The sequence below is a fragment of the Opisthocomus hoazin genome, chromosome 2 (genome assembly GCF_030867145.1).
Source record: "Opisthocomus hoazin isolate bOpiHoa1 chromosome 2, bOpiHoa1.hap1, whole genome shotgun sequence".
Lineage (NCBI taxonomy): Eukaryota > Metazoa > Chordata > Aves > Opisthocomiformes > Opisthocomidae > Opisthocomus > Opisthocomus hoazin.
In genome coordinates, this window is record NC_134415.1 from 128,983,530 (window position 1) to 129,011,502 (window position 27,973).

The window sequence follows — 27,973 nt, forward strand, 5'->3', positions numbered from 1 at the left end:
TTTTTAGAGTCTTCAAGGTTTTAATTTGAACAGACGTTTCTACTGTGTTCTCAAGGTATCTACAGCAAAGTTTGCAGCCACTTTGTATCTGTTCTCCCCCCAATGGCTGAGCAATTTGAGCCATGATAGTTTTTCTCAGATTTGTTACTTTTTTTTTTTCTCAATATATTTAACAGCACAGCGGCTGGGGTTCTGTACCCATACAGCATACATCTAACAATAGCATATAACTCCCAGCCCTGTTACTTATTTCATTTTTAAAAAAAAAAAAATCAAGATTGATGCAGCAGCCAAGTCCAATCAGCAGTTCCAGCCATCTGGACAGACGTGTGCTCGTCCCTGGAACGCGTACTGGTTAACAGACACACAGCGCCCATCGCACGGTGCTAGTCAATGCCACACAGTTACAAAAAAGGGAGTGCTAGTACAGACATTTTCCCCTCGTACAGGACCCCGCACACAGCAGCACTTTCCACGGCTTTAGCAAAGCACACTTAGACGCCAATACGCTGTACAGTGCAATTTAAGTTACGTCATCTGCAACATGGACAACAGCGCACTTCAACCGGTCGCCACATTCAAGAGTTGGATCAATACAATCAAGATAGTGAAGGTACATATTCCCTTATGAAAACTGTGCAAGTTAGTTCCTGTTCCCTTTTCTTTTCTTTTTTTTTTGGTAAATGGCAGAGTGTCTGCACTGATTGCCCCCAGAGTCTGGGGAAGGGGGGGGACCTGGGTGTCCAGCTTATCACACAACCAGCTATGTGCAAAAGCGCAGCAGCAGGGGCGTCAGCAAGAGCGCAGGCAGCATCAGCCTGAAGAGCCGGAGCCGGGCGCTGCCACAGCTCCGAAAGACAGCGGTAACCCACAGAGCGGGTGGCAGGGACTCCCTGGGGCAGTCTCCAGCAGGTACCCCCCGCTAAGTATTCAATAGGTGAATAAATACAGCGGAGCCGCAGGTGAGCGAAGGACTGGAGTGCTCCGGTGTGTATCACAGCAGCAGCCACCAGACTGGAGCCTGGGAAGCTCTGGGAATGAAAAGGTTAAGAGAGAAGGTGCAAGGAGCCTGACACAAGAGGTCTGTGAGCTGCCTTCTGCCAGGAGCACCTGGGATCATCCGCGTATCTTGTCCCAACTCCATCACATGTAGGACCTCACAGGACCGCTCCAGGTAACGTCTCGGGAAGGTGATTATTCGCAGGGTGACCTCAGCCTCCCGCTCCTGCTGTCTGCGGCGAACACGGGGCGATGCACGGCAGAGGAACCGGGGGGAGAAACTGCCGTGGATGCTGGGAACGGCACCGGCGTGTTCAGGTGAAGGCTGTGATCCACGCTACCACCAAGCAAGGCGAGCACGCCGCGCCGGGGTGTGGATTCAGTCCCGAAACGCAAGCCGAGGATGGAGTGCCAGCTCGGAGAGAATTTTCTGCCTTTTGTTAGCTGTCGCAGCTGGTTGCCCAATTTCCTCAGACGCCTGCAGTTTGCATGCGAGACTGGAGCAGCCAGGCAATTAGATCAAAAAAACCCTCTTTGCTTCTCTATTATTTAGCTCAATATATAATTACTATGTTAGGAAATTACATAACCTTTAAGTGTGTTTTATGTATAGCCTATTACAGGGAAAATAGCGCCTTCTGAATCCTTCCCATCTGGATAGTGCTAATGTATTTCAGATGTACAGGAACAGCAGAAATTCTGAATTGGATAGGGATACAACATCCAGGCAGGTGCAGATCCCACAGGCATCATTTAAAAGGGGTGAGCATTAATTTTAAGGGCTTACATTCGCAGGATGCCCAGAAGGTAGCTCCAGAAGCCAGCGTTTGGAGGGGGGAGGAAGGCATGGCCAGCTCGTGCCTGTTACGCAGAACAGACCACCAGCCACCCTAAGAAGTGTTCCCTACGTCAGACTTGATTTAGTGAACAAGACTGTCGCTCTCCAAACCTAAAAAGAAACTGCTGTTACAAGTAGGGGGAATTATTCTTCTCCCTTACTTGAGTAACGGTTTAGAAGGGATCTTTTTTATTTTTTAAACCAGATGACTAACCTAAACTTAGTCCTAAATTTAAGAAGAAAATAATTAAGGAAATAAGGAGTGAAGCAAAAGGCATTAAGGTCACACTTAATCCTATCACATAATTTTATGCTTTTTCCTTTGTTATAGAACATTGTTTTAGAATATATTCTATCACAATTTTTGCAGCAGATTACTATCCAGATAGTTCTACAACAACTAAAGACCCTCCGTTGCCACATCTACCTATCTTTATGTGAAGTGGCTTTTAAATAAAGACAGCTTCATTCCAAAACAGCATCAAGTGTCACGGCAGCTCAGCAGTTTCCGAGGAGATCAACGCTGACCTAACGCAGCTCCTCTCCTTTCAGTAGGAACAGGCTAACAGCAAGGGTCTTAAGATAATTTAACAGCAGCACGTGTGGCTGGGGTTAAGCTCTCAGTCATGTAGAGCTACTAATGGAATCAAGCTGGACAAGTGTCTAGGTGAGTTATTATTTCAGATGCGCTCTTATCTGCCTTTTTAAAGGAGAAAAAAATTTCTAGCAAAACCTCCAATTTTATACAAAGAGCAGATTGCAGCCACAGAAACAGAGATCAGCTACAAAATACAAAGTTACTTTGAAAAAAGCTTACCCCTAAAGTCTTTAAGCAGTTGTAGTACCTACAAATGATCTAAACTATTCGCTTTTTCGTAGTGTGACGGCCTCAGCCTGCAGCAGCTACCTGCTACGTTAGATCACCTCAGCTCCCAGCTTCTGATGTTCCACGAAAGGGATAGTAAGAGCATGAGAGGAAAAAGCGCACCAGGGGGAGCAGAAGTGTTTTGCTGAGCTGTAGGTTAAGGGCTGCTCTTGCACCCGAGCAATGCTGTGAGCCTGTTCAAGCGTACAAAGCCAGCCAGCGCAGGCCGAAGCTTCAAGAGGGCAGCTTGACTCTCATTAAAAGGACAGCTCTGAGCCACGGTTTTGCAAGTGAACACCTCCGCCAACTACGTCACCTTTTTGTTTTCCAGGCAAAATAAAAAAGTTTGTTATTCCTTAGGAGGTATTTGTCCGTGAGGGACAAGTCCACCTGAAGGTCATGGCTTAAATATTAGCAGCAGAAGCCCGACCTTGGTTCCGTATTGCACTGAAATTTCTTGTTCTGGTTGGTATTCAACTTACTGTTCCCCAGCCAAAACCCCAAGTGTTAGATGTGAAGGCTACTGAGAGTATCGTATAGACTGGTAGAACCTGGCATTGGATTATATCATTTTCCAGGAAACTAAAGAACTAAGCTGCCTTACTTAATTGTGGAGAGAAAAGGTGCTTTCCGACAAAACGCCTTTACCTAACTATACATAACTTTGTATTTTAATCCTGCCAAGTGTTTAAAGAGTTCAACAAAACCAGAAAAAGTCCAAAAGAAATTCAAAACACCCTGTCTCTTGGCTCATCCTGGTCATCCATATGGTCAGGTGGAGGTAAGAGTTCCAGCTTCTGCTGACACTGTACACAATTTCGAGACAACAAAGCTGCCAAGAGAGGACACTATGCCCAGTTGTATGTGTCTTCTGTAAACAAAACAAAACTCCTTCCCCTAAAAGCAGGGGGGTACATAGTGTGAAGTGAAGGTTCAGCAGTGGGAGGACTGAGGGCCAGCTGCACCCAGAGCGCTCTGCAACACATGCACTTCCCCTGTGTAGTTTTTTTAATGTAAAAGGGACCGGAATGGAAAAACCTGAGGCAAAGCCCTGCCAGCTCACAGGTTCCCCTGCATCCTATCATCTGTTTCCATCTCTGCTAGCTGCCTCCTCAATGCATTAACCTTTGCTTGAAGTTCCTTGTTGTATTTTATAATGTTGATCATTTCTTCATGGGCTTCATCCAAGAACTTGGAAGGCCTGTTCCACCGAAGGAAGACACCTGCAAGCCCAGAGGCAGCACAAGTCAGAAGGGTTTCTTGTTACAAGGAGGAAGCGTTAATTCATATTCCATCCGCTCTCAAGTAGCGTGCATGCAGTTTACACATTTTTTCCTTATCCTCCCTGCTAAGTAGCATTCAGAAATACCGACTCTCCAAGTTCACCATTCTATTAAACAAGGTTAATAAAGAAGAAGTGAGGGGTTTTCATTCCTTTTTTCTCATATGCTGATCAGACCAATCCATATTCAGTCTCCACCCTGCCACCACAGCCTGCTTGTTTCTCTGTAATTAACTCTTCAGCACACATGGGATGGAGGAAGTTTCTGCACACAGATTATCCTGGCCAGCACAGTTGGTAATGGAGAAAGGGAAGCTTTGGTTGATATAGAACAAAAACCTTAGGCCTGCAGAATGTCATAGATTCGCCCATATCACGGCAGAATACTGTGCTGAGAAATTAAGTGGTACCAGAAAGGCTCCCTGGCAAAGAGCAGCGTATCACCAGACCTCAGAAGGAGAAAGCGTTATGCCTCTGGGGCCGGTACATGCCAAAAATACTTTGAAACAGATTTCAAAGGGAGCGAGGTCGCCATCACCTGAGATGGCCTAAGCACGGAGCAGAGAACACAAGTGAACACTTACAAAGCTCTATGAGTAGCCACAAAATACGTATTGCCAGTAACAGAAAAAGCAAGCCCGGCTTACCTTCCCAGAGCTGCAGGCTCTGTGGGGCAACGGAGGGCCAGATGACAAGGCTGTTGGCCTCAAAAAGAGGATTCTGGAATTTGCTCAGCTCTTCAGACCTGTTCACCCAGGACCACAGGGACATAGTCTTTTGTGGCAGCTTCAGTTTAGACCTAAGAAGGCCATAGGAACCGGTTAGCTTTCACTTTTACACTGTAAAGACTAACTTTGTTTTGTCAGAACCTGCAGACTAGAATGCCACAAGCTTTCCCATGTCCGACTAGCCAAGACAATTCAGGCTGATCCCTTCAATACATCTCTCACCAACATGGCACCGGGTGTAAACCTAAAGCAATTCACTCAACCTGGCCAATTACAATTAGTTTTGAAGAAAAGATGAGGAAATAACATTTATAAGTTGGGTGGAAGTTAGCTGCCTTCTGTCCAGATGAAGAATCAGTCACCTTCCCAAGGCGGTTCGACTGCCAGGTCTGGAAAGGGGCCGAGCTCCTGTGTGAAGACAGAGCTGGGAGGTGTGGTAGGGCTGCAGCGAGGCCGGATCCCGGATCGCAGTGCAGTCCTCAGAGGGCATTCACGCAGTGTTATCCCTGGAGTTGTGCAGTAGGCACGTCTGATTAGGTCCCTCTGGTGGCAGGAAGCATCCAAACACAGAGAGAAAAATCGGTGCTGGTTTCCTTGGTCAAACCCACCTCCAGGAGTGACACGGGGGTCTCCATTCCTTAGCTCCTGGCAAACCTCATCCTGCATGCACTAGCAAATGGAACTGCCACCCAGGCAGGAGATCCACCACCCCTGTGACTGCTTCAGACAGCACAAGCTTAACATCAGACTTCAAACATTTTCTGTGCTCGCAGGCTGACATGTTGCGATGTGACAGGCAGGTTATTACATGTAACATTCAATACTCTTTCAAATGTCATCTTATTGGTTTCAAGTCTAACTTGGTTTTGCAGATGACCAGTTCAGCAGCCCTAGGGAAGACAGAAGAGTCTCTTCTAAGCAAAGATTACGTTAAGGGCAGAGAGGTTTATAGGGAGTTTTAAATTGCTTTCCTTATCTGTACTATCAGCTCTGTTTTTCCTTTCCACTCATTCAGTGGTCTTCAGTTAACCAGGAGACCATCGGACACGACCGTACTGGAGTCAGGAGTCCTGGGAACAGAACTGCCAAGTTCAAAACAGGGATCCAGCCCTCTCTGGCAGCTGCCGTGGGAAGCTCCTGGCCTCCACCCTGTTTACTCCTCCAAGCTGCCCTACTCAGGGCATGCCTAGAGCTGCCCCACTGGTACAGCACTGCACCTAACCCAGGCGAGGATTCAGAAGCTAGGTGTTGGTCTGCTCAGTAACTTCAATGCCACAAGCTTGCAAGCAAGCTTAGCACAGGCTTATCGTTACCCGGCAAGGTCCACTCCAGCAGGATGCAGTCCTGGCTGCTTCCTTTCAAAGTGGCACGAGCATCCATCTGAGAGTTCATAGCATTTGTTCAGAACATCAGCCAGTGCAGACTGCCAATCACACTTGGTCCTTCTGTCGAAGTTGTACTACTCCACGGCCAAAAGGCCTCAAACCTAGTTGTAACGCTCAGAGTCAAACAAGTAAAGCTTTAGCCAAGGTGTAACTGTGAGGCAGATCCTTCTGACAGAACATCTTCCACGGTTTCCACTTTCAACAGTTAGTGGATGATGCAAAAACCAAAGCCCTCCTTTCCTGGGGGAGTCAGAACCACCAGGCTACAGAGTCATGTTCCTCCCTGACAGTTAGGGTAAGAACCAGACTCTCCAGCTTTGGCCTCCGACTGCCCTCACCTTCTCCTCTAGGCCTGTCTGGAGAAGCTTGCTTCCCACAGCCATGACTCACATCATCGCTGATCTCTAGCTGTTTATTCTGTTATGGAAAGAGTTTCTATGCAAGAGACTATATAAACCAGTGATGGGTGGAGATTTTTCAAGGCCACACCAGGAAACAGAAAAGACAGCCTAAGGTATTTGCTTGGGCTTGGAGAAGACTAATTCAACTCCCTGCCCAAGCCACAAATTGCCTTTGTCACAATGTCCCACTTCTGAGAGGGACAAGCTCCCTAACATTGCAGCAGATGACAGAACTGCAACAAGAGAAGCTCATCTGTGCCAGGGGAGACCACACAAGCACCCTCACCCTTTTTCAAACAAAAGACTTTTTTTTTTTGTCAGACACAGCCTGGTATTTAAAGGGTTTAAAAGCAAGCATCCTCACCAACCTTTCGTTTTCATTGTTTCCCAGGAAAGTCCCAAACTGTGAAGCGTAAGCGTGTTCGAAGAGCATGATGAGGAACTGTTCGTTGAATTCAAATGAGCAAGGGAACTGACGAAGGATTTGCCACACACAGTCCAAAAAGAGGAGAAACACTGGGGCCTCCCATTTCTGCTTGCTATTTGAATAGGCCGATTGGGCACAGCGCTGCTGGAAAGGGTGACCAGCCTATAGATGAGAAACAGAGAGCATCACGCACAGAGTAAGGGGTGTGAGTACACGTAGCAAAGACTTCAGAGCTAGTTCTGTCCATGCAACTGTGCTTTTACTACTCTTTTCTACAATGGTAATTTTGTCAAGCATCCAACAACAAATTGCTAGTAACCACGACCAACTTTGCTGCCTTTTTCAGGCTGTGTAAACTGCCCTAGTGAGGCCCCATCTGGAGTACTGTGTCCAGTGCAGGGCTCCCCAGTTCAAGAAAGATGAGGAGCTACTGGAGAGAGTCCAGCGGAGGGCTATGAGGATGATGAGGGGACTGGAGCATCTCTCTTATGAGGTGAGGCTGAAGGAGCTGGGCTTGTTCAGCCTGGAGAAGAGAAGGCTGAGAGGGGACCTAATATATACTTACAAATATCTCAAGGGTGCGTGTCAGGAGAATGGGGCCAAACTCTTTTCAGTGGTGCCCAGCGACAGGACAAGTGGCAATGGGCACAAACTGAAGCACAGGAAGTTCCGTCTGAACATGAGGAAGAACTTCTTCCCATCTGAACATAAGGAAGAACTTCTTCCCATCTGAGGGTGACGGAGCCCTGAACAGGCTGCCCAGGGAGGCTGTGGAGTCTCCTTCTCTGGAGATATTCAAGACCCGCCTGGACGCGGTCCTGTGCAGCCTGCTCTGGGTGACCCTGCTTCAGCAGGAGGGTTGGACTGGGTGACCCACAGAGGTCCCTTCCAACCCCTACCATTCTCTGATTCTGTGTGATTCTGTAAATAGCCCTGTACTGGATCAGAGAATTTTACCCCAAACAAGCTGGCGTAGGTGCACTGAAGAACCAGGCTGAGGATATTAGCTGCAAGAGTACAAAGACTGGAACTACGGTTCTGTCTTCTAGCCTGGACAGTGTTTTCCAAAGCAATGTTCACCCTGAGCACACGAAACAGGCAGTTCCCCAAAACCAAAGGGCTACCACGAGAGGCAGAGGCCCCGTGGAGCGTCAGAGGTACAAACGTCTTGGTTAACGACACTGCTCTTAGGACAAAGGCCATTCACGCTACGCAGGGCTGCAACAAGGCCCAGGCTGTTCGCTGCCTCTCAGGCTGTTCCTCCACACAGCTGTCACCGGAACAGATTGTCGTTCTGTCCACGGGCACCTCTTACCTGCAGCCACTCCCTCACAACAAGGGATTCAAAGCCACGTATGGTCCTGCACCTTGGATCCAAGATAATCTGTGCCAGAGAGGTTACCTGGAGAGTGGAATCGGTTCCTTCAGTCCCATGGACTAACACCGATGCACCTTCCCTGCGAAGGAAAAGGTGGAAAGGAATAAGAGTGTGAATGAGCAGGACATCCCAAGGACGTATGCATCCCAGCAGATGACAACGCATCCCACAGACACCTGTGTTGCCACCCTGACAATGCTGAGGTTGTGTTGGCTCTTTACACCTTCTTGCCTCCCATAAGCTTACTCCCCACCCCGCACAGAAGCATAGCACCTTCTCCACCTGGATCCTCACCACCACTAACTAGAGCTCCACATCACTACAGGCTGTTTCTTGCTAAGCATTCTGGAAACCCAGAACCTTTGCCGTGGTGACAGAAGACGTGCAGCGAAATGTCTTTGGTGGTTCTCACTATTTGGAATGGGTACTCCTTTGATTATGGCATGGAAATGCATCTCAGAATTTGCTTGTGTCATTGTTCTACTAAGCACTCTGAGATCTTTCCATAAGCACTGCAGTGAAGATACATCATCCCTCCCAGATGCTCTGCAAAACAATACTGCAAGAGTCTTGCTGAAACCTGGGCTTAATTGTAGTTGGGCCTCAACTGGGGTTTACTGCGAGAAAAGTAACCCAATAAGCCAGTTCAGGAGAAAGAAAGAACGAACGGCAGAGCTTGGCCTCCACAAAGGCAGAAGAGTTACTGTGCTGAGCAAGGAAGCTTGTCACAGAGCCAAGCACGAAGGCTTCTCACTCAGCAGCCAGCACAAGTGAATCAGCAGAACAGCGTGAGGAGCAGAGGGAGCTCGGAGGCTGGGGCAGGAAGGTTTTGCAGACTGCTAGGGGCCCACGGGCTGTCACTCCCCACATGCCAGTGGGGACTGTCCAGGAGAGCCAGTTCCCTCCTCAATTCCTCCACTCTGGGCTGTGTTTGGATACAATACCAGAATCTCATCCATGTGCTCCTGAAGGAAGGACTGGATGGTATTAAGTCGCATTTATTCCCCTTACTCTTCCCAAACCTTGACCCATCATCTCACTTCTCCCAACATCCTCACACCCAGAAAGGAAATGAACTGCAGGTTGTATTTCTTTCTGTGCAGAGACCCAACCTAAGCAGCACAGCGTTGGTAAGAACCAAGCAAGTAACCTTGCACAATTACAAAGGCTAGTAGCAAGCCTATGCACTCCTCAAAGTGGGGTACGCCAGGATAACTCTATTTTCCTCGTCATCCTTCAGGCCCAAGACCTTAAAAATGCTGCAAGACCTGTCCCAAGCATTCCCTCCCCACGGCTGATATAACTGAACCATCCTCGCTGGCTCAGCTCTGATCTCCAGGCTCTGACCAGGCACCAAGGCTGAGCTGGCCTGCCATAGCTTCAGGTAAACAGAAAAAGCAAAGCTGAGGTTAAAAAATGGTGAAATTGTCCACTATGCCAAGAAGCCAGAAGAGTTTCATCACTGATCTTTCTCACTACATGCACGCGGGAAATAATTACAGACAAAACCATCGATCAAGAGCAATCCTTTTCTGGCACAGTCAATAACTAAACAGGCACTGTCAGTGCTTTTAAAAAGGACAGCAGCTCGTATTTTAAAGCAGTAATGCTGTTTTACCAATAAGACTGCATTTCAGCCTACTTGTGCATCTGCACAACACATTCCCTAGCTGGTGTGAAAAGCCAGATTTTCCCTGAGTTTTGAGAAGGGCCTTCCCCTTCCAGACCCACAAGCAAATCACATTTAGACCCCCGCATTTGGTCTTACACACCCTGGCACCTGACAGCTGGCTTTTGCTCTCCAGCCTGAGGTCTGAAAACAAGTTAGCCAAGTCAGCAGCATTTATTAAAGAAATGTCAGGTTAAAGGAGGTCACAAGCACTTATAAGGGATGAACAGGAGTGCTTAGATAAGACTACGGGGATAAAAATTTCAAGGGGAATAAGCACTGGACCAATTCCTGGGGAAAACGAGGAAATGCCATTGTTTTAATCTCTGGAATGGGGTGGGGTATTGCAAACTTTCAGCTGAAAAAAAAACCAACCCTTTTGTTTTTTTAAAAAAAATCCCATTATGTTCCCACTTTACTAGGCTAACAAACAGCATTTCACACAGGCACATTCTAACCTAAACCTTCAATAAAACTAAACTAGATTGGTTGCATCAGACACAGGACTATACCTTAACTGGATGATCCAATACCTATTCTTAGCCAAGATTTCCTTCCTCAGGCTCATACTTCTAAAAATGCAAGCATGATTTACTGAAGGAACATTCCTTAACCAGGATGAAACAGTATCTTGCATGGGTACAAGCAAGCCAGTGGCCAAGTTATTAATACTTAACGTGGAAACAGAGGTATTTAACACACAATCTGTAACGAGTGAATGAGAAACTCCAGGCTTTCTGAAAAAGATTTACCTATCAATGCACTGAGCAGCCAGACAAGCTGCAGTTAGTATCTCCTTGATGTGAGTCAGCCAGTTGGAAGCTTCCAGTTTACTGAGCCAGCGGTCCATATTGTGCGACTGGTCATTACAAGCTTCCACAAGTTTGATGAGGCTTTCCTGGAGAATATTAAACCTTTGGGAAAAGAAAAATATTATTGAAAATATAAGCAGTAGCACAGCAACCAGGACAACATGCTTACAGAAATACACAGATCTCAAAATAAAGCGCGCCGATGTATATGCCGTTATGTCAAGAAACGTGACCCTACAGAAGTCACATCTCATTCGGCAAACCTGATTACACCAAGAAAGCCAAGCCACGGCTAACTGCCAGCAGAATACCACTCTTTGGATATAAGTAGTCGCTTACAGAATCACAGAATGGTAGGGGTTGGAAGGGACCTCTATGGGTCATCTAGTCCAACCCTCCTGCTGAAGCAGGGTCACCCAGAGCAGGCTGCACAGGACCTTGTCCAGGCGGGTCTTGAATATCTCCAGAGAAGGAGACTCCACAACCTGCCTGGGCAGCCTGTTCCAGTGCTCCGTCACCCTCAGAGGGAAGAAGTTCTTCCTCATGTTCAGACAGAACTTCCTCTGCTTCAGTTTGTGCCCATTGCCCCTTGTCCTGTCGCTGGGCACCACTGAAAAGAGCTTGGCCCCATCCTCCTGACACCCACCCTTCAGATATTTGTAAGCATTTATTAGGTCCCCTCTCAGCCTCCTCTTCTCCAGGCTGAACAAGCCCAGCTCCCTCAGCCTCTCCTCGTAGGAGAGATGTTCCAGTCCCCTCATCATCCTCGTAGCCCTCCGCTGGACTCTCTCCAGTAGCTCCTCATCTTTCTTGAACTGGGGAGCCCAGAACTGGACACAGTACTGCAGATGGGGCCTCACTAGGGCAGTGTAGAGGGGAAGGAGAACCTCCCTCGACCTGCTGGCCACACTCCTCTTGATGCACCCCAGGATGCCATTGGCATTCTTGGCAGCCAGAGCACACTGCTGGCTCATGGTCAACCTGTCGTCCACCAGGACACCCAGGTTCCTCTCCGCAGAGCTGCTCTCCAGCAGGTCCACCCCAAGCCTGTACTGATACATGGGGTTGTTCCTCCCCAGGTGCAGGACCCTGCATTTGCCTTTGTTGAACCTCATCAGGTTCCTCTCTGCCCAACTTTCCAGCCTATCCAGGTCACGCTGAATGGCAGCACAGCCTTCTGGTGTGTCTACCACACCTCCCAGCTTGGTGTCATCAGCAAACTTGCTGAGGGTACATTCTAACTCTTCATCCAGGTCACTGACCTTTCAAAACAAATGCTTCATCAGGCACTACAACAGCATGGACTTCTCCTTATCTTACTCGAACTCTGTGTGCGTTCAGCCATACCCCACACTTTTGACGTAAAGCGAGTTGCAGCAGTCTCACTGCCACCACCACGCACAAGCCTGACTGCAACCCAGCACGGGCATCGGCGTCAGCCAAGCTTCAGGCGCCGCGCCTCCATCCTCTGCGCTACGCCAGAAGTTTTGGGGTAGTTTTAACCTGCAGAGCTGCAACAGTAACCTGAAAGCCATCCATCACAAGGACACAACTCCACTGCAACACACAAATTTTCAACTAGACTCAACTTCCCAACGTAGAACCACGCTAAGATTCGTTTGGCTAATTTCCTACATTCTTCAGAAAAAGGAGGCAGGGAACACATTTTGTATCGCTCCTGCATTTGTTGCATTATGCGCTCAAGCCCTGGTAAGCTGGTGTTCAGCCTGCAGCAGATGCTTCTCTGGTCTTGTTTCACACTGTGCCTTCCAGGACAGGAAAAAGACACAGGGCAGACCTGGAGCTGTGGGAGCGGGGCCAGAGGAGGCACCAGCAATGATCCGAGGGCTGGAACCCCTCTGCTGGGAGGAAAGGCTGGAAGAGCTGGGGCTGCTCAGCTTGGGGAAGAGAAGGCTGCAGGGAGACCTTAGAGCAGCCTGCCAGTACCTGAAGGGGCCTCCAAGAAAGCTGGAGAAGACCTTTAACAAGGGCATGGAGTGACAGGACAAGGGGTGATGGCTTCAAGCTGAAAGAGGGGAGATTTAGATCAGATACAAGCAATAAATTCTGTACTGTGAGGGTGGTGAGGCCCTGGCCCAGGTTGCCCAGAGAAGCTGTGGCTGCCCTCTCCCTGGCAGCATTCAAGGCCAGGTTGGACAGGGCTTTGAGCACCCTGGTCTGGTGGAAGCTGTCCTTGCCCACTCAGGGGGGTTGGAACGAGATGGTCTGTAAGGTTCCTTCCAACCCAAACCATTCTATGATTCCATGGGCATCAAACTACTGATGGATCAAACGCCACGATGCTGATTCCAGCGTGTGCTCAGGTCTAGCAGAGGATGCAGCTCGCAGACTAGACCTCAGAAAAGCTTACAAAGCCAAATAATAATAGCATGAGATATTTAGTCTTCACATATTGTGGTTTATTCATTCCTCTCCATCTGATGCTTATGCCCACCTATAAAATAATCGGCATCAAATTTAAGTCCACATAAAATTTTTAGAAGGAAAACCAAATACTTCAAAAGGAACAGCCAGGAAATTCCTTATATCAGCTCCTCAAGAGCTGGCCTATATACAGTAATGACAGGCATGACTGCTTTCCAGTGGCTTCAGTGACATCACTGCATGCCTACGTAGAAGAATTCCCCAAAACTAAGGCTTAAGAGCAGTTGAACAAGGTCGACTAACAGTCTGTTTAACTCAGCAACTCCAAATGACCAAACAGTATTAGATGTCCAGAGAAAAGTTCTGGATAAGAGGAATGTGACTGCCACAGAACAAATCCTCGCCTGCAGAAATTTTCTGGCAAGGCAGTTGCTCATTCCCGTGCATCACTGCAAAGGGGAACACACGAGGGCTGGAGCGCAGCTATAGATGGTCAGACAAAGAGATGGCACAGGGAGATCGCCTGAAACCTGCAGCAGGTTGTTCAGAAGAAGGAACCAAACACAGCTCTCCAAAGCCAAATACCTTTGTCATCCACATAGCCCAATTTTGCCAAAAAATGAACACAAGCCTGTTGACAGAAACCAGGATACACAGCTACTTCTTACAGAAGCAAGTACTTTATGGAGCTAGCACGGCTCCGCCAACGCAACCCTAGAAAGCCAAGCATGGAGAAGAGCCTGTGTGATTTCACCCACCTCTCGATACATTTGTGAATCCTCCTCCACTGGGGATAGTGCGCTTCTTGTTCAAAGCCCCCTCCTTTGGCCCTGGCCTGCTGGGCAACATTCAAGGACCTCGTGTCAATGATGTAGCCACGCTTGCCAGGCCGTAGTGTGGCGTTAATAAGCTTCTCGTCTTCTTTACACCGTCTTCCATTCGTACCTGTAAGAGGCTGGCTACTTCTCATCATGACCTGCAGAGACAAGAAGAACCATGAATTAAGGTGCTGGAAACAGAGAAACTTAATACTGAAAGCCACCGACTGCTCCAAGCCGAGAATGGAGGGTTAAACTCACTAAGCAAAGGAGATCCCTTGACTTGGGGATTTCTTAGGGGTCTGTAAACGGAAGACTGCCAGCTTGATGCATCAGATTGCTGGGTCTCAATGCCAGGCACGGCGAACAGCTCTCCCGAGGAGCGTGCTGCTGAAATTCACACAAGATCCTCCTGTTCTCCTTTACAACTCGGGTCATTGTAACAATGCTTATAGGAGCGAGAGCTCAACCTCAAAAAAGCTTCCTCTATCAGTTCAGGGGTCAAATTCGAGTGCGGCCCTCCTGGACCTCCAGCTCTGCTCTGTGGAGTTACACCAGCAAATGCAGCTCTCACCCCACCGCACTTTCCACTTCCATCTGCCTCCAGTTCAACCCACCACACCTGGACACGGAAAAGCAAATGCCCTGATCTGCACTGCCTGATGCACAGAAACGTCTCTCCAGTTCCTCCTACAACCGCTGCTCTCCCTCGCCCTGAATCCTTCAGTTCTCAGTGCAATCCCTTGCAGGGACTGAACTTTTTTAAAAAACAAACTAGAAATCCTTCAACTGAGCAATCAATTTTGGAGGTGGCTTTCTAAATTAGAGATGTCTTCTCAGAGGCTTTATCCTTTCAATTATTCCTGTAGTACCATCTTTGTGAGCCATTGAACTGGCTTCCTGCTGATGGCTCCTTTATAAAACAACATTTTCAGGATTGTCATCTCTAAGGTCTCTTGCAAACTCTGTTTTTTAAACATTAAAATCATTCATGTGTTAAAGATGCCTATTAGGTACAGTTTTACCCAGTGGCTAGACTGATAAACCTTAGGTCCACAGGTTTATTAGCTGAGACTTCTCTTTAGTAAATGCCTTTCAATTCAGAAAGCATCCCAGCAGCTCAAACGATAACTGAAGTGCGAGGGCAGCCAGTCAGCCACCCCAGCCACACTCGAGAACTCGGAGTCAGGGGAGCAGCGTGACAGACAGCATTACTGTCACCAGTTCAAGCACTCCGAGCCAAATGCTACAGTCCTCACACTTGAAACACGCACAATTCAGAGAGAATTGAACAAATCTTCCTTCAACGGTTTTCAGTCAAGCTGAGAAAAAGCAGAAAGCACGACTGCTATGAAGTTGGTGGATGGCTGATTCTAAAGCAAGGCAAAAATACACAGAGGTACTACAAAGTCAGATTAGACATCCTCCAACTCACAGCTCACAAATCTTGGCAATGGGAGGTGAGAACACATTAGAGCTTTTGACTCAGAAGCCTGGATCAGGTTTACAAGCTGCAGGTTGGACGTCCCAACATCCTCAGAACTGGTTACATCAGCAAGAGATACACAGAATTACTCAACTATTTCATAAAGCGTGTTTCTTAATTATAGCGTATCAGTCACTCCATCAGCTTTTGGCTCGTGGAGAGGCGGTAATGTCTGTGCAACACCACGAATTCGCTACTCCTGAAACATGTTCCACTGCCAGGCTCAGAGAACAGATTGTTCCGATCGCTCCTTCGACAGTTACACAGCAGAAGCTGTGCTGGCTCTGGGCACGCTTGCTGTCATCATGGCTCCATTACGAAGGCGACAGCCCGCCACCCAGAGATGGGACAACCTGGTTTCTGCCATCCTTTCAGCATGAAGCCTCTTGGCAGACAAAGCAAGTAAGGGTGCCAGCGGTGGCTTTACAAGCCTCCTCTTGCTCTTAGCGCTGTGAGCAAGCCCGTGGCACATACGCTCCCAAACAAGCGGATTAATGGCTATTTCTAGGAAGGAGATTACTCATTCCATCACCCAGAAATAGTTTCATCACATACACTTAGTAAGTGGGAAAATAAAAAGAGCAAATGTCTCATGAACTGTATTAAGCATAGAGCACAAGTTGCTTTTTCACTAAATGAACAGATTCACACGCTTCCTTCAGGTGCAACCATTACTCCAGTGCAGCTTACCATCCCATTCTTCTTATGATAATAGCTGAGGACTGGGAAGCGACTGCCATGGCGAAACATGGCAACTTTCCGAAGTGCATCGTCGTCGATGGATTTGGGGACAATGACAACCGGCGGGTAAGAGGGACAGACAGAGAATTCCTTGTTGATGCAGCTTAGACGCCATTCATCTGTCTGAAAAAGATCAGAACATACAGGCTGTGGGTCAGAAAACAGATTTCTACTGGTACAGTATAACATAGTAGGGAAGAGGAACGTCCATATTCAGGATAAAGCGCGCACAGAGTAATATTTGTGATCTATTCCATTTGCAGCACAGATGAAAGCTCAGTTGTCATTATCAGCATAATTACTTTTGTCCATCCGGGCATCTTGTTCCCCGGTAACAGCACAGCTACACTAACTGGTCAGATCAAACACAGCACCGCATCTTGGCTCCAGCAAAAACACAGCAAAAGAGACGCTATTCAAGAATAAACAAGCCTGGCCGCTCTCTGCGGCGCACTGCTCATCCCCTACCTCTCAGACGTTGTTTTACAAATATCAGCAGGTATATCCCTGCCTATCCCTTTTCGTATCCATTTACAGGTCTGTTGACTGATCATTTTTCCCCCCAACACCCCTTGACGCTGCCTGCAATCATAATGTCTTGTTGCAGCAGCTCCCAGCAGCTCATTACCCAGCGTGCAGCTAACGCTCACAGGCAACAGAAGAAATTATCAGATGACTCTGGTTCTTGAGGTGCAGGGCTCGCTGAACAATGGTTCCCTGTCTGGTTTATCCAAATCCTCAAACAACAGCACAAAATAAGCCCACGTGGACAGACGTGGGTGATCGTGGCTTTTAATTATTTTGCAGGCACAGCAGACTGCATGTCTGCAGTACCCACTACAACACAGCTTACTGCATTTGCAGACAGCTTCGATCTTACAGGAAGAGCAAGCATGACATGTTGCTCTCTCTGGGAGACCCCAGAACAGAAATGTATTCCTACATCAGCAGACTTGGAAGAAAAAAAAAAAAAAATGTTGATTTAGATGCATGTAACATGGGCTCAAACCTCTATCTGTGCTAAGAGCAGAGTTTGTAACACTGTCTGCACGACAAAGGCAGCCAAGAACATCCACCAGCTACACACAGTGAAGCCGCTTTGAGGTTAAAATTGCAATTTAATATTTCCTGCTTGGATCTTTTTAGGGGCTCTGCTTTACAAAAACCACCACAGCTGTTCCTCCAAAAGCACCTCCTGGACCCAGCACAGCACCTAAATACAAAGATCTCATCGTGAACTCCTCTGTATAATTATTCAGCTTCCAACAGCCAAACACTTGTGAAAGAAGTGTTGAATATTGGCACCCTGCACCCTTGCAGGCACTTGGCATGAGAACGCAGGCTAGCAGATACCCAGGGCAAAACCAAAGGCCAACAAGTGGCCTCACTGACGAGGAGTCCTCACTTACTGAAGTCCAGGCTGGAAGAGCCAACACCACCCTAACCGCAGCCTCAGAGAAGCCCAGCCTTCATGGAGGGCTTGCTGCTTCTGGGCCAGAACCACACCACTCTGATGTACCTGGATGGTGTCCTTAACACAGCAAATGGCCATGAGGCATATATTTTCCCCAAGGGCACAGAGCAGAACCTTGTCTGAAGTTTGGAAGGGATCTCCTTGGTTCTCATGGTCCTTGACAGCAGGACGGTGGCTTGGCTGGGCTGCCTCTTCAGTCGGTGCATCCTTAAAATTAAAAGCTTGCAAGCCTTGGTGGGCAAAACAACTGAAAAGCCTCTACAACATGTTTTGATTTGAACAGCAGCATTAAATTTTTAGAAGTAGCAGAAGAATGGCAGTCAAATTTGCTCCAAGAGCTCCAGACGCAAGGAAATTAAAACGAAATATAAAAACCTTTTGAAGAGAACAGGCAGCTACTATCAAGGTATTTTTTTTTCTTTTTTTTTCCCAGTTCCAGTGCACTGATGCAACATGGGTATGAGCCAGCAAAAGAAGACCCTAAGTAACTCCCCAGCTGAGGTGTTTTCGGTACAGACTGGGAAGCATTTGCGTGCCACTACAGCAGGCAGAGACCTCACACAGGTGCCATAAAAACCTCTGCTCATTAGTGCTCAAAAAGTTTCAGCTAGACAATAAGTAGGAGGCTACAGCAGGTATCACAGAAAGTAAAAGAAGAGCATGACAGTTAAATTATACAGTAATGGAATACACAAAACCCCACGTCAATTCAGGAAGGTTGGTTTAGCGTACATTAATTACACAGCTCTGATCAGAAGTAGGTGTCTCTTCCTCCTCCTTTTCCTCAAGAGGCTTACTCCCTCTTGCCTTGCACCTCCTGACTGGTACCTGGTTATACACCTCAATCTGGCTCACTGGACCAACGGAAAACAAGGATTGATTCAGACAGATTTTTTTCTGGCACTGAAGCCTTTCCATCAGATGAACAAGCTGAACTGATTCACAATGGTATTTCATCACTGGCAGATCCAAGGCATAGGATGTCTGGCACAGGAGAGAGCAAAATTGTCCCTTTTGGTGGCAGCCTATGAAAAAGATGCTGGGAAAGGCGCACGCTGTGTGCATTATGATCATCAAGAACAGCAATTGTGACCTGCGTTCGGCAGCCTACGCTGACAGCCTCACGCCATCCCTGTTGTGAGCTTACTTCATTATTCATTATCAAAACAGCTTCTCTGAACTTCTACACTTTATAAAAAGCAGAGGTTCTCCCAGATGAGAAGTTGCACTGCCTCTGGCAAGCACGTCACAGGCAGAGATGAAGGAAGTTCTGGATCACGTAAGGTCGCAGCTCATGCTTTTAACGCACCAACAATTATATTGTTTATAACTTTTTGGGGTGTTTATGTCAAATTACTGCAGATTTCATATGATGGTGTGCGATTCATTTACAATGAAAAAATATGGATGGATATAGAAGAGAACTGATAAATGCCTTACTGCCACACAGGATGTGGAGAAGGCAAAACCAGAACGCTGTGGTATGCTTTTTGAGAGACTGGCTGTCACCAATATCACCAGTGTGAAAAGGAATTTATCTCCCGCTTTGGTAATTTAACTCTGCCCATTGGACTAGATGACCCACAGAGGTCCCTTCCAACCCCTACTATTCTGTGATTCTGTGATTAGCTCCTCTCCTCACCATTTAGAACCCGGGACAGATGATACTGTTATGTCACCCAGTTACAATTTGCTGTTACATGGGAAGGAGGAAGCAAGTGGCAGCAATCAGCACCCTTTGTCCTCTGTAGCACGGCTACTTCTGCAGAGAGCTGGTAAACCTCTGCAATGCCAACTTCAGACTGCTAAAATACACTACAACATGGACCAGATGACAGGGAAACCCAACAGACCAAGTCTCTTCTTGGATTTTGCTTGGGGTATGTCTGGAAGAGCGAGGGAAGGGCAATTCAACTACGTGCAGCAGTAGATGCTGATACAGGAAGCCTTAAGGACTGCAATGAAAGAGGAGAGCTGGACTTCATCTTCAGACACCACCAACTAAGCATGCTGCATGAAACTCAGAGAGGGTACAAAGTTAACATTTACTTCTCCCAGCACGAGAGCTGTACTTTAGGGAATCGGAAAAAGATGAGTTCGGGTGGAAGCCAGAAGCAGCAAAGGACTGGGGGCTGAGCAGAAAAGAGAGAGGACTCCAAAGTGGGGGGGGGGGGGGAAAGTCATCAGAAGTACTTTTCTAAACACAGTACAGGATTAACTCTGATATTTCTACTTTTCTTGTCCTAGTACTTGCTTAGAGATACTGATCTTCAAGTGTTACTGAAAGGCCAAAACAACAGTTATCCTTCCTCCTAAAACTTGTAATTGCTAGGAAAGGTCATTTTCCACAAAATAGCATGAAACAATCCAAGCTCTACTAATAAGCCTTAAAAAGAAAGTCAAGAAACCACCAGAGAGCCTGAAGGATCCTGCAAAGCAGCAGTGACAGAGGCCATTCCCAAGGAACAGGCAGAAGGCAGCAAGTCTTCTTAGTAACAGATTGTGCGTGGACAAAAAGCGTAACAACAGATGCAAGCAAAGATTGATGCTTGTCTGGTAAGAGAAAAGCATAGGCTATCCACACCATTGCAAACTGAGCCCCAAACCAGATAATTCAGGGTTTTAAGCAACTCCTAGACAGCAGACAAAGCACAGCCAGCTGAGCTGTCCAGAGCTCCGAGCTCTTTCCTACAAGAAAATGGAAAGGAAAAAAAAGAGGGAACAAAGAAAGTGAATTTGGTGGCAATGAAATACCTACATGTTAATTATACTGTTATTGTATAAACTTCACTTTTAAGAAACTGATTTTCCAAAGTTACAGCTTGCAGTATCCTGCAGTTGTAGAAGCTGGCAAAAGAGAAACTGCTCCACTCTGACTCCTCAGAAAAATACCAACCCCCTGGTGCAGACTCCAATTCCATTCAGCCACTCACGACTTAGGCAGTAATACAGCAAAGAACACAAATTATTTTACACCTTTCACCTGACATGCCTACAACCAATCCAGATGTCATGTACTACCCAGTGCTTCGAGCAAAACCCCAGTCCCCATAACCAAAAGCTGGATGAGCAAACATTAACCGCCCTGTGCATCTTGTACCCCATCCATATATTTGTCTATACTATCACTAAAGTCTCATCCCACAGTACAGTAATTTGGAGCCTATAGGTACTGTGGACTTTTTGCAGTGAAGCTTAGTGAAAACTTGAGCTGATTGCTTCACACGACTGAATTCTCAGCTGAACCACTCTGTTGCCCTGTGGGGTTTATCACAACAACAGTTCACAAAACACACATTCGACAAAAGCCCTGCTGACCAGTCCCGAGAAAATAAACAGCGCACACAACAGCGGCCATCAGCAAATGACAGCCCAGCAAAATGTTAACGGCTGTTAACAGCTCCATCTTCTTTAGAGCAAATGAAATAATCTGCCTTAACTGTTTTTCCCTTAACACCTTCACCGACTAAATGCAAGAACGTCATGACTGTACAGCAGCCTCCTCAGATACGTTATTATTCTACGGTATATACCATATTAAACTTTTTCTGATCTTAACTTTCATAGCTTTACTTTGCCATTTTAGAATGTGTCAGAGCTTTAAAACAACTCTGCTGTAGCAGACAAATGTGGAATTAATAGATTACTAGAGCCGCAGTGTGGGCGAAAGGCAGTTTTTGACAAGCCGTTACCGTACTGGCAAAGGTGAGGCAGAACAGATCCAGATGGATGATTTACCAGAGAGGGAGGTAACCTTCTGAATTCCACTCATTTGATTTGTGGGAGAAAAAAAAAAAATGAACCAGGCATTTACTTGTTCTAGCCTGTCATACAAGAAAGTTTAATTACAGAACAAGAAATATTTGGTCAACAATATTTTTATCTGTCCTTCAGGAGAAGTAAGCCATTTGAACACAGCTTTTGTCACCATTTCTATTAACGGGAGTTAAAACCGAAGTTTTGGGTTAAAAGCCAAGAATTAACACTGTTAGACATGCATATTTTCAAGAAATGAATTATTGCCCTTGAAATGCAATGCTATAAAATAATTAGGTTTTTAAATGTAAGGAGCATATGTTCAGAAAGCCGAGAGCCACAAAAAAAAGCCATCAATGCATTTTTAACACTTCTGAAAGAAAAAAAAGCAGCATATTAATGGATCCATGTTAGCACCTGCGCGCCGGCAAACACAACCAGCAGAAGTGATTTGATTTCCAAAGTCTGAGAAGGATTTCAGCTACACGTCGAAAGCAAATCATGAGCAGAAGCAGCACCACCTCCTGCAATCTTTCACTGAGCAATGAGGGATTTCCTTCTGCTGCCTTCAATCCTGCTCTCACACATCCTCCCTTCTCACCAGACAGCACTTCAGCTTCTGGCCTTTTGATTCTCATTGAAACGCCCGCAAGCTTCCCCTGCTGAGCTGGGAAAGCATCTGCTGCTTTGCCTCCAAACAGGAGAACACTCTGACCACGTGTTTGACTTCCCCGGCTGAAAATAAGACCAAAGCTGTGGTGCTAGTTATTGTAACAGGTCAGCTCACAGGTCTTTTGACAGGAGATGAAGATGGGACATGAGAAAGTACTCCAATTACAAGACAAAAATAGCAAGATCCCTGAACTCCTTTAATTTTCTAGTGATTTCGTCATATGAATCTGGTCGAGCTAATAATATTCTTCAGTTATTAGTCATAGACAGAAAGTGATAAATGCTGCAGACAAGCTGGGTTGCAGATAAAATTAAAAAAAAAAAAAAATCAATGTTCTCTGATGCTGTACTAATGGATGTGGTCTCAGAAACCCAAGATGATGTTTCTGACATCAAACAAAGACATGGACACAGAGACACTAACCAAGGCACTAACAAAACAGGTAGGCTCCGGCAACTCAGCCAGTTCCCACTATATTCAAACTTCATTTCAGAATGCTGAATTTGGTAAAAGATACAAACAGGCAATGCCACAAGAACAATTCCTACCCTACAGGTACCAAAATACCAACACGTGCTCATTGCACCTGGAAGAATACAACTGGAAATGCCCTGCTGTCTGAACACTCCAGTATCTCCCCAGCATGGACTAGAGTGAAGAGCATTTCAGATTGGGTATTTTTATCTATTTTCATCTTCCCAGAGAGCTAAGAAATCCTTAGCAGTTTCAAATTTGTTCTTACAATAAGAAGAGCCATCCCCAGAGGACTAAAACATTTCCTACCTTCATGTCCTCCCAGGTAACTTCCAAACAGGCCTCAACACCCAATTTGTAGAAGGTAAAATGGAAGCACTAAATAGGAATATTTAGCACATAAACCAAAAAGCCTGATGTTTGCAGAGTGAATATTTGAACAACGCTCAATTTCCACCCAGGCATGGAACAGGATTTCCGCTCCAGACGCTACTGGGCGAAGTACTCGACAAACTACTTGCACAAACACATCCGAGTGCCTGTGCAAATCCTTGAGATCCAACTCACCACGGAGCTGAGGAGCTCAAACTCTTGGTCGGGCAGAAAAGCGCGCCAGCCGTCTTCAACGACTTCAAACATGGGCCGGTAGAAGAAGGGATACATGAGAGTGACAGAATCCAAAGTGGAAAGCGCCTGTGTGGGCGAGAGAAATAAACAGCTACTGAATTCATCCAAACTGCTATTTTATTCCGAAAAAGTATACAGCAAATAGTGTTTTCCTCTAATATTGGTGATGCAGACTTAAGCCACCCGGAAGTAAACAGCCATTAAGCTTGAAATGCTGAGTTACTGCAGGATAGTTTAACATCGTGACAAGCAGCAGCACAAACAGAAGCAGATGCTAACTGATGACAGTCTAACCCCAGCTGGGGATCTGTACACCCAGCATCGTTTCTGCAGGCTACACCGGGTAACAGTGCACCAAAGAACGAGAAGGACACACACTGAACAGGTATGACTGACAGGACACATCCTACATGACATTTACCAGATTACTAACAACAGAGCTTCAAATCAGACCGAGTTTCACGTGTCTCAAATGACATTAAGTGACTGAGTTTGTTTCGCCTCCTCATGCTCCAGCATAACAAAGCTGAGCTTCGTTTCCCAGACGCTACTGCAAGGTATTTGATCAAGATAAGATGTAGAGGGGTTATTTGTTTTATTTAAAAACACCTACAAGCAACACACAACAACTGAAACGTGAAAATTCTCATTTGCCTTCCAGAACAGCAATGAAAACCTTTATAACTGGGGAAAAGAAAAAAAGCTGTGAAGGTTGAAGTCAAATCAAGACCCAAGAACATAAGTGTTACATATCATTATGAATTCTCACCTCGATAGAGCTAGCAATGTTTAAACACTCCTCCATTCCAGGTATATCCAGCTGAATGATTCGCAGATCTTTGCATTTTATAACGATGGTACCCAATGAGCCCACAAACCTACACCAAGACATGAAGAAAAAGTCTCTTAGGAACCGGATCTTCCAAGGTAGGATGAGGTATTACAGCTCTTCCCACAACACATGCCTAAAAGATAGAATTCCTTCAGTAATAATTTGTCTGCAATATCATCTTTCAAAAAAAATAAACTAACAAAGCAACCTCTCTATTTGGTGCTTGCAAATTGTGCTCCTTTTCTTTGAATTCCATCCTTGTGAATCCATTCCATCCATTCATCCAGCAGTGAGTAGAAGTATTACAAGATAAAGAAGAGGTTTTCCTCCCAGCTTTGCTTTAAAACATGAAAGAAAAGGTATGCTCACTTATTTTCTGATAGTACCAGAAGCTTCCACTGCAAGGTTCCAGTTTCATTATGGTAATGTGTTGAAACTTCGAGGATTGCTGAAGACATTCGAGTTGACTTTAATTAACAAAACAACTTTTCAGTCTGGCTACATTACACTCCTTTGTTTTCAACAAGAAAGTTTGGTTTCCGATACCTGCAGTCCCAGGGAGACATTTGCCCTGCAGACCTCAGAGAAGTTAAGGCCTGATCACTTCTTACCGTACGACTCGGAAAATCCCTCTGCATTCCAACACGGCACACAGACGCCCTCTCCAGTCCTCCTCACCCACCTGAGAGGAGGAGGAGGACGCCTGAGCCAAAACCCAGTGTTTGCTTCACGTTAGCTAGCCGCTACCGTTCACAGAAACGCTGCAGATTTTAACCCACAACGCAGCGAACTAGTGAAAAGCAGCCGAGTCTCCTCAAACACCACAGCAGCGCTTGCAGCAGCCACGGGCGACGCAAGAAGCAGCAGCAGGCACGACCTGAAGGACCAAGTTTTGGTCCCTCGTGGCCCAACCCTCAGCGAGACCACACATGCCCAAGGGCAGAGCTGCACACGCTCCAAGAGGAGACCACTCGCCGAGCTCTGGGTTGCTTCACCCGCGTTCCAGAAGGTGCCTGGGATTTTTTAGAGTTATTATTACAGCTGAAAGGTCGTTATCTATTTCTTCCATACAGACAGAGGTCAACACGCAGAACCAACTCCAGCTTGGGTAGCGCCGAAGGAAGAACCACAGGCGTTTCGACAGAACAGTTCTGCAGCTCCGGCATCGTTTGCTTCCCAGCTCAGTAACACAGCGTGGCGACGACATCTCCAGGGCCACGCTCCCTCTCCACGCTTCTCCCGAGCAAAAGCACCACAGGAGATCACTGGAGACAGTTCTGCTCCTCGACAAACCCTACGGGGCATACTGACGTCGCTTAAAAAGCCACAAAAATTTCAGCAGCAGTTTGATGACCATCCGATAATTAGGGAAAACACTGTTTTGTACAAAAGACTCTCATGTCATGAAAGTGGGAGAGCAGATCTTATGAACCTGGTACAGCATCACAGCTGTCACGCACTAATCTCAGAATCACAGCATGGTCGGGGTTGGAAGGGACCTCGGTGGGTCACCCAGTCCAACCCCCTGTTGAAGCAGGGTCACCCAGAGCAGGCTGCACAGGACCTTGTCCAGGCGGGTCTGGAATATCTCCAGAGAAGGAGACTCCACAGCCTCCCTGGGCAGCCTGTTCCAGTGCTCCGTCAACCTCAGAGGGAAGAAGTTCTTCCTCGTGTTCAGACGGAACTTCCCAGGCTTCAGTTTGTGCCCATTGCCCCTTGTCCTGTCTCTGGGCACCACTGAAAAGAGTCTGGCCCCATCCTCCTGACCCCCACCCTGCAGATATTTAGAGGCATTTCTGAGGTCCCCTCTCAGCCTTCTCTTCTCCAGGCTAAACCAACCCAGCTCCCTCATCCTTTCCTCGTAATGACCTGAAGTAGCTCCAAAACAGGCCTTTCTACAACCTTTAGTGGTTTAAAGGCTGTGTTATTCCATTCTCTCCAGTGCTGAGAGGAACACACCGTTATCCTTCGGTACAGCAGAGTCTCAGGGCAGTTACCTTCACGCAAAGCCACTCCCAGGGAGGGAAATGTCCACTCTGGAGACCTTGTAGCAACTGGGGCTGGCAGTAAAGGCTGCAAGTATCTGCAGACGTAGCTACCTCTGCTGTAAGTCACAGACTGAGCTGGCAGCACACTACTCCCTTGCCGTAACTTAATACCAAATAAGCAAGGAATGCTTTAACTTACATTGTAACTGCAACTAAGCTCATAAAAAGACAAAAAAAAAAAAAGCATGTCTGTAATAATTTTTAAACCAGAGCTACAGCTGGTTTAGTGCAAGCAGCAAGGAGGACAAGGCCCAGCTGCCCCGATGACTGAGCGGTGCTGGACAGGAACAGATTTCCTCAGGCCAAGCCGCAGCATTTCTCAGAAATGCTCAGAGAAGCCAGGGATGCGGGAACAAACCTAATCAGCGCCCAGAACTTCACCCGTTCTCGGATTCTGAGGCAACCTGATATTTTTAATTGATGCTGCTTGATTTTTTTTTTTCCAGTCTTGCTGGCAGAAGGGAAATCCATTCTTCCAGATTTCCTTAAAAGGCAAGGAAAACAGGGGATGGACTTCATAACTAACAAAAAAAATGAAATATTATGAGCAAACTGAAAAAAAGGACTGAGGTGAGGGAGCAGAAGGCAACGACCAGATGAGATGGGACCGCTGCTCAGAAGGAAGCATGACGTGGCAACGGCAGATGTAGAGCAGCCAGAAATGATGGTTAAAAAGATCAATCTCTGAAGTCCTTGCAACAAAGGAGCATGGGTAAGAATAAAATGGAGCGCTGCAGTTACAATTCAGCTCTACCATGTCTCTCCCACAAGGAGCACGCTGCCAAAGCGTTACCGATTTCCACAAGCAGTGGGAGGAGGAAGGGGTCGACACCGCCGAGCGGCAGGAGACTGATCTGGGGCCGAGAAAGCCCGGAGCCCACTCGTGGCACCAGGTTCGCTGGCTGATTCAAGACAAACCACTTCATCAGTGCCTCAGCTTCCACCTCCGTGGAACGGCGGTACAGATCCATCCTTTATCAAGTGTTTCCAGAGCTACTGATGAAATCCAGTGAGCAATTAACACAGGGCACTGCTGACAAAGGCGCTTAAACATACAAATTCCAACTCTATGCACAGGAAAAAAAATAACAACCAACCTTAAGATGCAACAGTCAAATTTCCAAACAGAGTGAGAATCAACCCGCTTGTGCCAATACTCTGCCCCGTGTTCTGACCGTCCTTTCTCCTCTCTCCGAGGCAGCTGAGGCGTCTCGACAACCACTCCTCAACCCGCAGCGAGACCCAAGCCATGAGGCACAGGCAGTGAAGCCCGCGGGCGTACCTTTTCTCGATGGAGTCGATGTTGGAGTGCAGCAGCCACAGCTCCTCGGCGTTATCTTGCCGCCGCGAAGAAAAAATGAGGTGATGGCCGGTCAGGCAGAGCGTCCCCTCCACCGCCGGGTAGAACGGCCGGTGCAGGGCCACGTTGTCCGCCCGAGGGGTCTTGATCAGCTCCGCGAACTCCATGATCGCTCGTGGAGAGGCAACGGGCCCGGGGAGGCCTTCGCCAAAGACGGTCCTCTGGGGAAAAGAGGGGTCAAACCTCGGTGGCACCAGCGGGGAGGGGGCCCCACAGGCCGGGGACGGGGCCCACAGGCCGGGGCCCACAGGCCGGGGAGGCGGAGGGGCGCCTGCTCAGATAAGGCCGCAGCCCTCACAGGGCCGCCCCCCCGCCCCGAGTCCCAGCCCGGTGCCCGGCCGAGGGGGCGGCTGACGGAGGGCCCGGCGGGAAGGGGTCCGGAGGAGGCCGGGGAGGGGACCCCGGGCGGCGGAGGGGGGGGAGGGTGGAGGGGCAGAGACCCCCTGGCCCCGGCGCTGCCTGCGGGCGCCCGGCGGAGCGGGACCGGCCGGAAGCTGGAGGGCCCTGCCCCGGAT

General features: G+C 47.4%; 1 protein-coding gene across 1 annotated transcript; it reads right to left on the bottom strand.

Moving 5' to 3' along the window:
- Nucleotides 1–27,973, bottom strand: MTMR9 (myotubularin related protein 9). Its single transcript, XM_075415032.1, has 10 exons — nucleotides 27,381–27,973; nucleotides 23,988–24,096; nucleotides 23,159–23,284; nucleotides 16,164–16,337; nucleotides 13,928–14,145; nucleotides 10,725–10,886; nucleotides 8,241–8,382; nucleotides 6,867–7,087; nucleotides 4,632–4,783; nucleotides 1–3,925 (listed from the first exon to the last, which is right to left on the bottom strand). Exons 1-10 carry the CDS (start codon nucleotides 27,563–27,565, stop codon nucleotides 3,762–3,764), a joined length of 1,653 nt encoding a protein of 550 aa, XP_075271147.1. The 5' UTR covers nucleotides 27,566–27,973; the 3' UTR covers nucleotides 1–3,761.

Coding starts and splice junctions, on each gene's coding strand:
- MTMR9 (XM_075415032.1), bottom strand. CDS start 27,565: ATGGAGTTCGCGGAGCTGATCAAGACCCCTCGGGCGGACAACGTGGCC. Junction 24,097..27,380: donor ATCGACTCCATCGAGAAAAG/GTACGCCCGCGG, acceptor GTCTTGGTGTAG/GTTTGTGGGCTCATTGGGTA. Junction 8,383..10,724: donor GCTGCTCAGTGCATTGATAG/GTAAATCTTTTT, acceptor TTTCCTTCGCAG/GGAAGGTGCATCGGTGTTAG.